Source organism: Notothenia coriiceps, unplaced genomic scaffold (genome assembly GCF_000735185.1).
Source record: "Notothenia coriiceps isolate Sejong01 unplaced genomic scaffold, NC01 NC01_scaffold00037307, whole genome shotgun sequence".
Classification (NCBI taxonomy): domain Eukaryota; kingdom Metazoa; phylum Chordata; class Actinopteri; order Perciformes; family Nototheniidae; genus Notothenia; species Notothenia coriiceps.
The window spans coordinates 6,852-17,626 of NW_011370008.1; the positions used below are offsets into that span (position 1 = coordinate 6,852).

At 43.1% G+C, this 10,775-nt stretch overlaps 2 protein-coding genes across 2 annotated transcripts in view; one reads left to right on the top strand and one right to left on the bottom strand.

The window, feature by feature from the left end:
* Nucleotides 1-293: 293 nt before the first annotated feature.
* vkorc1 (vitamin K epoxide reductase complex, subunit 1) lies at nucleotides 294-1,744 on the bottom strand. The gene is made up of 3 exons (XM_010796898.1): nucleotides 1,400-1,744; nucleotides 929-1,038; nucleotides 294-733 (listed from the first exon to the last, which is right to left on the bottom strand). Exons 1-3 carry the CDS (start codon nucleotides 1,567-1,569, stop codon nucleotides 522-524), a joined length of 492 nt encoding a protein of 163 aa, XP_010795200.1. The 5' UTR covers nucleotides 1,570-1,744; the 3' UTR covers nucleotides 294-521.
* Nucleotides 1,745-2,786: 1,042 nt separating this feature from the next.
* The window catches only part of mapk7 (mitogen-activated protein kinase 7), a 9,026-nt gene continuing 1,037 nt past the window's right edge, over nucleotides 2,787-10,775 (top strand). Inside the window, exons 1-6 of the mRNA XM_010796899.1 lie at nucleotides 2,787-2,877; nucleotides 4,118-4,398; nucleotides 4,505-4,670; nucleotides 5,141-6,654; nucleotides 6,736-7,829; nucleotides 7,964-8,088. Coding sequence (XP_010795201.1) covers nucleotides 4,122-4,398; nucleotides 4,505-4,670; nucleotides 5,141-6,654; nucleotides 6,736-7,829; nucleotides 7,964-8,088 — 3,176 coding nt within the window. The 5' untranslated portion in view covers nucleotides 2,787-2,877; nucleotides 4,118-4,121. The remainder of the gene's footprint in view (nucleotides 2,878-4,117; nucleotides 4,399-4,504; nucleotides 4,671-5,140; nucleotides 6,655-6,735; nucleotides 7,830-7,963; nucleotides 8,089-10,775) is intronic.

Sequence of the window (10,775 nt, forward strand, 5' to 3'; positions counted from 1 at the left end):
GAAACTAAAAAAAAAATCCTACCTGTTAAGCAAGCAGTTAGCCATTTTTTTTCTGAAGACCATATCACATTACATGGGTTTGTTTAACCATGTGAATACTGTGGTTTCAAAATAACACTTTACCTCTACATTCACCACGATTATCTCGTGCTCTTTGGCTCTATCTCCTGGGTACACTGAGTAACTGCATGTCTCTTCATTGTTTTACCACCTAGTATTTTAGAATGTGGATTCATGTATTCCCATTTTTAGGATCTTACAACAAGCCAGGCCTTAATCACATGAGACAAGAGTTAGTGTTCAAAGATGTGTATTCACCATCACAAATGCACATTCTTATACAAAAATGACAGCAGCTCTTACAGGTTTCTGTACTAAAAATCATCTTGAACATTTTCATTGAAGTATATCCAACCCCTTTTTCTCTGAAAGGTCTTAACAGCATGCAGAAGAACTGTGGAAGACAACGTGCTTTCAGATCCAGTGAGGCTTCAGGTTTAGAATTTCACAAGTGTCCCTTTTTATCCAGTCTTTTCCTTCACTCCTTCAATTGCTCTCCTACGTTTGATGTTGGTGAAGAGCAACACAAAGTTGACAATATATGTTGAGACGCAGACCATGCAGAAATCCCCCAGAACAAAGGCGAGAATAGATGCAAGGTAGAGTGAGCCGGCCACAGACACCCAGGAGAAGAAGACCAACAACATTGCTGCTTTTTTGGACAGAGACAGACCTGAAATAAAAAAAATGTTAGATATATGTTAGATAAGTAATGTTGGTGAAATCCTGCATGACTTATATGATTGCTTAAAAAATGTTGAGGCAGGCGCAGCTATGGTTGACTAACATTCTGAATGTTACATTAATTTGCATATACAAAAACACTCAAAACTGCACTGTAATTTGCAGGGGATAATGACAAACTAACCCAGGCCCATCTGCAGAGTGTAAAATATGATGCCAAGCACACTGTTGGGCTGGTTCAGAGGGTTATCTGCGGCAACAAAGAACTGAACCAAACCAAAACCACGTCCCCATCTGCCAAAAAAGAAAAAAGGGACAGTCAGGACATAACAAGGACATATTGAAAACAAAGTAAATAGATAGCCTACATAATGGTTTATATCTCCTGTAAAACAATCAGGCATGCAGCTTATAAAACAAAAAATGTAAAGAAGATTTTCTACTTGGTATTGTAGATCAGTATCTGATTTAAGGGGTTTAAAGCATTTAAAGGATTTTAACACGTGGCAATAATGTATTGGGCTGGAGATGCAAATTTAACAAGATCATGTAAAAGCACAAAATCATTCAATTGTCGCTGAAGTACAAGTCGCGGTATAGGGATTATGCACAATTGAGCAGGTATGAGCAAACACACGAGAAATAGCTAACATACCTGGAGGTGAAAACCTTGGAGCAGCTCACCGACTCCCCCAGGTCGCACATCGCTCTGTAATCTGGGTTACTTTCTCGGGACAGCTCGACGTGAAGCGCATAAACAGACAACAACAAACCGAACACGCAGAGAAATACCCGCGCCTTTCTCTCCCATTTCGGCAATGCCATGTTTATTACAGTTCAGTTTATTGATATGACTGTATATGTCCGATTCGTTTTCCTTCCAAACTTCACTAAATTGCTCTCCTGGGAAGCGACGTGTTACAAAATTGGGTTCTCGGTTTTGATTGGTCCGGTGGTTTTTGTCTCGGCCTCTCATTGGACAGCCGGATACGGACCAGCCAGGAGGACTGTTTACTGTGTATTTAATGTGGACTTCAGTCTGTTTGGTGTTAGAAAATCACTGCTGGAAGAAGTACTAATTTACACCAAAATCAATTTAAAGTAGCAGGTCTGCATTCAAATGTTATACATAGTTGAGCCACCGCCGCCCATTTAAGGTAAAGATTAGGCTTTGGAACGGGAATACATTAGTTACATTACATTACATTACATTACATTACATTACATAGCATTTAGCTGACGCTTTTATCCGTACATAGCCTATAACTAATTTTAACTACTTTATTCTTATTACATGCCTGCACCACTAGAGTAAATTATAAACAAAAAGGTCGTTGTGTCAACCTTGTTAATAAATGATGTGTTCACATCTGTTTACATGACCAAATTACTAATTAAAGTTGTGTTAAATTGAAGTGCCAGCTATGCCATGATTAACCCTTATTGTGATAGAAGTTTGATTATTTGATTCTTGATTTATAGATATGAAGATGTCAAATAAGTATTGTAAGTATAAACTATCAACAAATATGAATAATAAAACAAGTTAATGAATGTAAGCATTAAGACTGTACTAGCCATCACTGTGCATAATTAATTTACGCAACAACTAAAGTTTTTATTTGATTTCAAAGCCATCTATCCGTCTCCCTTTTGTCTATCTCCCCATTCTTCTGTCTATCCATCAACATGCAGGCTCCAAGTTAAATTATTAGTGTAATTATTATTGACCTTTTATCAGTTTAGTAATTAGTAATTGTGAAGGTAGTAGTGGTAGTATGTATTGTTCTACTTCACTAGTTGTTATTTAAGTCCAGTACATATACAAAGAGGTTTAAATGCAGGTAAATGTCTCCCAATATGGCCCCTCCGAAAATGTATCCTGGAAAACAGCGTCACACTACTACCACCCAAAAACAGAGACCCTACTGTCTGCGGTGATGTCCCGCCTCCCATCACGTTCTCTGCTCTTTATTGGACAATCTCTCGGACGTCGTAAACGTGGTTGGTCGGCCACATGTCACTCAAACCCGAACAAGGAACTGTACAAGGAAGCGGCAGACAAAAACAAGAGATAGCAGTACTACTACGGGATTAAAAACACAATTACGAATGTTGTGGGTGTTTCACAAGGTGAGAGTCTAGTCTTTCACTTCGAAACACGTTTTTATTTGTGTCCTATTTGGTAATATAAACCGAGATGGACATTGTTTAACGATTTACGTTCACAGAAAGCCTCAGCTTCAGGTAACGTTAGCCTACGCCCCTGCGTCAAAAGTGGGTAAGGCTGCGTCTTTATCATGTAGGCTAATTAGTTTATTTGATCCTCTCTGTAGTACAAGAACTAGCATTTCCTTAAAGACTACTCCATGTAGAATTGTTCTCTGCCTATGTATTGGTCAACAGACTCCAGCTGTAACCAAAATCCTTCTTTTGACAGAGCTACAGGTTTTGACTGACACCCAGGCCTAATGGATAGTTTCTGGTCAGCTTGTTGTCTACGTCTGGTCGCAAACAATACCTTTGTTAAGTCCATATTGTCACTAAATTGGCAAATCATTATCTGAATCCAATAGGTTTAATCTGTAATGCTGTTCAGACTACTTTACCTGAATGACCACTGACTGACCTTTTGAGAAACAGTCCTGATTTGGCTCCTGGGGGCCCGGGGTGAGAGTAAAAGATTTGAGTGAAAGGTTTTATAAACACATACAGAACAACTATAGCAACAGCAAGCAACCCCTTCCCACGTACATATCTAGTACATACCCCTTCAAACTTTGATACTATTACATTAGATTCAAAATACAGATTATTACCCGTTTGATTCACATCCGTGGCTCTCATCTCTGGTCTTTCAGCGTCAGATGATCACTGTTTTTTCGTGTTTATTTCCTTGTCTAACTAAGGATAGATTATTAGGACACACAGTAACTCATTTTAACAAGCAGTAAGTAATGGACCAGTATGTTTTGTAAGGCAACACAATTTACCCACCTTTATGTTATGCTGATATATTGTGTTTTAAGAATGCATGTGTAAATGCAGGATTGTATTATTCTCATAAATGCCACATCTATTTATTGCTGCTACTAATGGTTATTTTTTATAACATCAAAACATGAAGATATTTTATGTACGTAATAACAGCAATATTCACATTTGAGTAGGGCTGAATTATACTTGTTTTTTATTATTTGCAATTATGAACATATGATTGATTAAATTGGGCTGATATAATGTAGTGTAGCTTTTTGCATCAGTTTGATTATCTTCTGTGATTTTTGCATACATTTTTTGCCGTCTTTTAATCAATATTAGAAAATAACCATCCTAATATAAAAATACTTTGCCATTGTTTGACTCTTTACAGGAACATGTCAACTGAGGAGGGAGGAGAAGGAAAAAATGATCCGAATGTGGCCATGTCACCTGAAAGAATGGCCACTGATAAAAGCAGAGAAATCCAGAACCAGGGTAATGTCGAGGCAACAGGAGGCCCCGCAGACACCAGCACAGCAGAGAAAAACCTGGCTTTGCTTAAAGCACACTCTCTGGACGTGAAGTTTGACGTTGGAGAGGAGTATGATGTCATAGAAACCATCGGCACAGGGGCCTATGGCGTCGTTTCCTCTGCCAGGAGAAGGGACAATGGTAGGACTGATTTAATGAGGAATAAACACAATGCTCAATATTGAATACTATTATCAGTTAATATTGTCATTCTAACTCTTCATTGGGGCGTCTTTACATTTCACAGGCCAGCAGGTGGCGATAAAGAAGATCTCCAATGCTTTTGAAGTGCTGACAAATGCTAAACGCACACTGCGAGAGCTGAAGATTCTCAAGCACTTCAAACATGACAACATCATCGCCATCAAAGACATCCTGCAGCCTAACCTTCCTCACTCTGCCTTCAAGTCTGTGTAAGTATTTTTAACTGTTGTTTAATGTTCCTCCTCAGACTTGAAACATCTGTAAACCCCAAGTGTATTATAAAGTCAATATCTGGAAATATTAACTTTATTATATACTTTGGGATTTGGATGAAAGAATTGGATGTCGGATTTTAGTCAACACATTTAAAAACAACTAAACATTACAACAGTTTTTACAGCAAGTTGCAATATACCCCTTTATCTTGGCGTTCACCATTTTTTCACCCATTTCGAGCATTCAGTAATGTTGATCAATATCCACAAACTTCGAATGTAATAACAAAAATGTGGACCTGAAATATGCATTTTGGAAATTGAGGCAAAATTAAAGATTAAAACAAAACCTTATGTTCAACACTATTATGTCTGGAAATGTAGGTAGGTTTTGTAGCTGATATCATCTTATACTTTATATACCTCCTACATATTTAACTTTGATTCATTTCCAATGTGTGTAGGTACGTGGTGCTGGACCTGATGGAGAGTGACCTGCACCAGATCATACACTCTTGCCAGACGCTCACCTCAGAGCACACGCGCTACTTCCTGTACCAGCTGCTCCGCGGCCTCAAATATGTGCACTCTGCCAACGTCATCCATCGCGACCTCAAACCCTCCAACCTGTTGGTCAACGAGAACTGTGAGCTGAAAATTGGAGACTTCGGCATGGCAAGGGGTCTCAGTTCTCACCCCGAGGAGTCTCACTCCTTCATGACTGAATATGTTGCAACTCGATGGTACCGTGCTCCTGAACTCCTGCTGTCTCTGAATCACTACAGCCTGGCTATTGACATGTGGTCTGTGGGTTGTATCTTTGCGGAAATGTTGGGCCGTAAGCAGATTTTTCCTGGGAAGCACTATGTCCACCAGCTCACGCTCATTTTGGGTGTGTTAGGCACTCCTCCTGAGGGGTTGATAAGTACTATTAGAGCCGACAGGGTGCGCTCCTATGTCCAGAGTCTTCCATCACGGTCTGCTGTACCGTTGGCCAAACTGTACCCACAAGCTGAACCCGAGGCTTTGGACCTGCTGCTAAACATGTTGAGCTTCGACCCTCGTGAGAGAATCAGTGTGACGCAAGCGCTGGAGCATCCTTACCTGTCAAAGTACCACGACCCGGATGATGAGCCAATATGCGTGCCAGCTTTTGACTTTGAATTTGACAAGCTTCAGATGAACAGGGAACAAATTAAAGAGGCCATTCTGATGGAGATCCAGGACTTTCATCAAAACAAACAGGGCTGCCGTCAAAGACTGCAGTTCAGGCCCTTGGCAAGGGCAAACGTCAGAGCAGCAGCACAAAGCAGCAACCAGTGTAACGCTCAGCCCTCTGCTGTTCACCTAAACAAATCCACACTGGTTCCAATGGCACAACACCCACAAGCAGCACAGATTCAACAACAGCAAATGAGGGAAGTGGAATCTCAACAGCAACAAGATCACACACCAGCAGAAGGGAGCCACACATTTACAACTGGGTCCCTTTTAAAAGCCGCCCCACCTCACTTGACACATCATTTGCCTCTACTTTCCAAAAGCGAGAGTGGCCCAGTTGATGTGGACATGCCCAGTGCCAACTCAGACAGTGGTCAGCCTGAAACTATAGATTTAACAACACCGGTGTCTGGTCAGGATGCTCTGTCAGAAACAATGAGAGACAGTGAGGTGCAGGAGCAGCTAACAGGAAGTCAGCCCACGCAGAACCAGAACATGACCCAGGCTCCCTCATCTATTCCAGGAACGCCAGCACAAACCATGACCCCCCTACCCGCCACTGTGCCTTCCCTAAGTCTCTCCGCGGTTCAGGCCCAGTCTCTGTCTCAGACCCTCTCACAGTCACTGTCTAAGAACGCCCGGCCTCCTCCAGGTGGCGGAGAGGGGACCAGAAAAGAAGGAGCCATTTCAGAGGATACGAAAGCTGCTCTTAAAGCGGCTTTATTGAAATCAGCTCTCAGAAACAAAGCCAGGGGTGGTAAGTTTGTTGTTTTTCCATATCTTCTTATATCATTGACTCTAGACGTCCCTTTAACATCATTTCCTATCTTCACTGCAGATGGAGGTACCTCTGCGCTGGGCATAGACGTTGCCGCAGGAGGAGGTGTATCATCCTCCCTGTCTTCAGTTCCAGATTCGCGTCGGCCCGTCACAGCTCAGGAGCGCCAACGGGAAAGAGAGGAGAAAAGAAAAAAGAGGCAGGAACGAGCACGAGAGAGGGAGAGGAAAATAAAGGAAAAGGAGAGAAGAGAGGGAAGGCAGGGGGACTCGCTGGGTGGGGTTCTGCTGAGTGACGACGACAAAAGCCTTTTGCAACGTTGGACAAAGATGATGGACAGCCGCAATGAGAAATCTTACTCTCCTAATAACGACGGAGCAAAGAACAACGACTGTAATGTGAACTCCCACCGGGGTGTAGCTATCGGTGATCAAACCCAAGGAGCCGTGAACAATAAGACAGCCAAGGAAGCTATTAAACAATTACTCTCACAAGTTAAACCTAACCAGCAGGGCCTGTTTCAGCCTCCCAGCACCCAGCCACCACCCTTACATTTCTCCTTGAGCCAGAGGAAACCTTCAGCGGACGCGGCCGTTGCTGTAAGCGGAGGGATGGATATAATGTCGGTCACTAGTGGCTTTGTTAAGAACAACACGCTCAAACCTCACAGCGAGCGCAACGGACAGAGTGGTTTCAGCTGTTTGGGGAATTGGAACGGGCAGCATCTCGAGACGAGGCCGCCTCAACAACCACAACCAAACAGGAAACCGCAGCCTCCTCCGTCGAGCTTTCTCCAACCTCAGATTCAAACCCAGCCTGACCCTCAACCCCACACGCAACTGCTCCCCCTGGAGAGTTTTTTGGCTAAAGCTCAGACATTAACCAGCAGAGAGACAAATGGGAATGTTGATATCAGACGCCAGAATAACCTCAACGCCCACCCGAACCCCTCGACTGCAACCAATGGTCCGATGGAGAAGCTGTGTACCTCTATAGGAGAGAAATCCAGGACACAGACTACAAACCCTCTCTGTGGGGCTTTAGGGGTCCCCTCACAGCCTCATCCCAGTTTAGGATTCACAGACACTGGACAGCAAGGGCCCTCTGTAGCCCCTGACATCCATACAGTCACACTGCAGCTCTCAAAGTCCCAGGTGTGCCTTTCTTGTAAAATATTCTATTGTGTACATATATACCAGATTGAAATGTCACACATATCTCCTACTTGCCTTGAACTGATCTTCAGGAAGTTCAGTTGACCCATCGTTTCCTCTTCTTCTCCTGTCAGGTGGAGGACGTTTTGCCCCCAGTGTTCTCCGTCACCCCTAAAGGCAGCGGGGCCGGGTACGGTGTGGGTTTTGACCTCGATGACCTTCTCAACCAGTCTCTCACAGACCTGCAACACTGTGACAGGTAAGGTCTAATACATAGTGGGCCTGGTTTTTAGTGTTGCTTTCACAAACTAATCCAATGTCTAAAACTAGTTATACAAAATTAAATGATAGTTTTATGCTTAAACTTTACCCATTAACAAAAAAACAACAAAAACGCACGAGTCATTCTCCCTCATTTTTTCCCTCATTAAAAAAAACATAAGATTTTCAAGTTGTGCAATATATACTCTTTTGTACGATGGAGTATTAGGGCCACACTTAGAAAAAAAAAAGAGAGATTTCGAGAATAAAGTCAGTTACGAGAATAAAGTCATAGTTACGAGAATAAAGTCATAATTACGAGAATAAAGTCATAATTACGAGATTAAAGTCCTAGTTTCATAAGTGACTTGAGAAGCGGACTTGGAGGAGATTGTCTCCTTTCTGCAGGAGGGTGGCTGGTTCTGGCCGACTACATTACATTTAGCTGAGCTTGAGCGACTTACAATAAGTGCATTCGACCAACAAGATACAAACTTGAAGAAAGCAGAATCATATAAGTACATCAGGTTTCATAGAGCCAAAACATTTCAAGTGCTACTCAACTGGCTTTAGATAAGCCAGTCCTTTATTAGTATATAAGTGCTTTGTTAGTAATCCTATCGCTCGAAGTGGAGTCTAAAGAGATGAGTTTTCAGTCTGCGCCGGAAGATGTGTAAGCTTTCTGCTGTCCTGATTTCAATGGGGAGCTCATTCCACCATTTTGGAGCCCGGATAGCAAACCCACGTGTTTTTGCTGATGGGAACTTGGGTCCCCCTCGCAGTGCGGGTGCTCCACGACCATATTTATTTGAACGAACGATTTCCGGGCTGTGTTGGTTAGACTGTGTTTCTTAACTGTTGTCTGCCTTGGGGGCGGCAGTACGAAGGCGAGTGCAAGAGGACGCAGAAAACGGTTATGCCTCGACCAGCGTGACTCCTTGGTCATTTGTTTCTGAAGTCGGGCCGCCGGTTCTTGGCAGTGCATGCTTACGAGTACTCGCCTCAACCCTTGTTATTGGAAGAGGGTGTTTCGCGGTTCCGCACCGCCATTCACACACGATTAATGGTCGTAAGTTTTTCTCCGGTTATGGTCCTCTGTTCTGGGGCGGCACTAATGTGGAGTCCTCTTTCTTCTTGTCTGACGCAACTAATATTTGTTTGTTGTTTACACCACCATAGGGGCAAGGGGTAAAAGTGAGATGTGCTCTCTTCGAGTGGCCCCGAAAGGGGTTGAGGACGCAGCTCTTTCGACCTTCAATGTACTTTAGATGTCTAAAACGGAAGAATTAAGGTCACAACAAACCCGAGGGTCGTTGAAAGCAAAGCTAAGAGTAGAGGAACCCGGTGCTAAGCCATCGACTTGTCGGTTAGTCTCAACTAAGAAAGAAAGCGGCTTGACGGAAACGGGGCTTTTCGCAGCCCCCAGCGGACTTACGCCCAGTTGTTCTAGCTCAATCCCGTACATGAGGCTGTCGGAGTTAGAAGCCGGCACTGCGCGTGTTCGCTTACGGCAATTAGCCTCCAACCACCACAGGTTTGTAATTCCACCTCATGACACTTTCGATATATTGCTAGAATGATTTGGAAGAAAATTTGAATTTTGAAGTCCTATTAGCTCCACCTGTTTTGTACTTCTAAACTTGCTAAGAAAGGGATAATACACATTCACATAAGGTACAAATCACCAACCCTCTCGGTCTAAACATATAGCTCGTAGTGTATCTAAGTCTTATTTGGAGGAACATTGACTTTCATGTCGAGAAACCCCGCAGGAATAGGCATATGCTACCGCCGTTACACCTCTATTCTCTCCCTCAATACTACCAAGCGTACCTTATTGAAGACGCGACCTCGGTTTCGAGGTGTTTACGAGACCTTCGTACACCTTCCGTACAACCATTTCCGGTCTAGAGTGATTATCCACCAAAGTAGACAAGGTCACCCAAGATGGGAACATTCTCACGGATGCGGCGGAGTAAATTATATGAGGACAAGTGACAATTGAAGTCAAGGATTACATTTGATGAGTAAAGAAGGAAATGTGGAAGGTATGTATTGACCGAGGAAAACAAAGAGGTCGTAAGTTGTCTACTAATCGAAGCTAAATATGAATTGTACAGTTGGGGACAGGACGGTGAGATTAGAGTTATTGGCGACATTACATTACTTAATAACCGCACAAGGAAAAGGGTAGGACAACACAAAGAGGGAAGGGCAATGTTCTAGAACAGTAAACAAACCTAGCTCCACGAGTCTAAAATGAGGGGTATTATACGTGTATTCATGTAGTATAAAAACATATATATATAGGAGTAAGACGAATGAACTTCATTTGCCTAAAATACAAACACAAAGAAAAAAATTTCATAACTCCACAAGAACGTCAATAATTCACTCAACTCAAAAATATGGACAGCCCTGACACGTCGACGAGCAGACTCCAAGAAGTTGGAAGAGGGATTAAGGATGGGTGTTGAGTGCGGGCGAGGAGGGCGAGAAAGTGCCGAACGTCATTGACGCATCTTAGGTAAAGCGGTTCTGTTACCTTGGTTACCATGGGTGTAGCCCATGGTACGGACGCTGACCTAGGAAGCCGTGAAGGATGTAGGTCCGTACCAAGTTTGACGATGTGGGCTCGGCGTACTGTGAAGAGCCGGAGACGTGAAGGTCGGTTTGTCGAACGAC

Bases quoted from the DNA above. Each gene is read 5' to 3' on its own strand.
- vkorc1 (XM_010796898.1), bottom strand. From the start codon at position 1,569: ATGGCATTGCCGAAATGGGAGAGAAAGGCGCGGGTATTTCTCTGCGTG. The intron at 1,039-1,399 runs GTATGTTAGCTA...CTTTTTTGGCAG, and splicing joins TCCAAGGTTTTCACCTCCAG to ATGGGGACGTGGTTTTGGTT. The intron at 734-928 runs GTTAGTTTGTCA...TTTTTATTTCAG, and splicing joins CACTCTGCAGATGGGCCTGG to GTCTGTCTCTGTCCAAAAAA.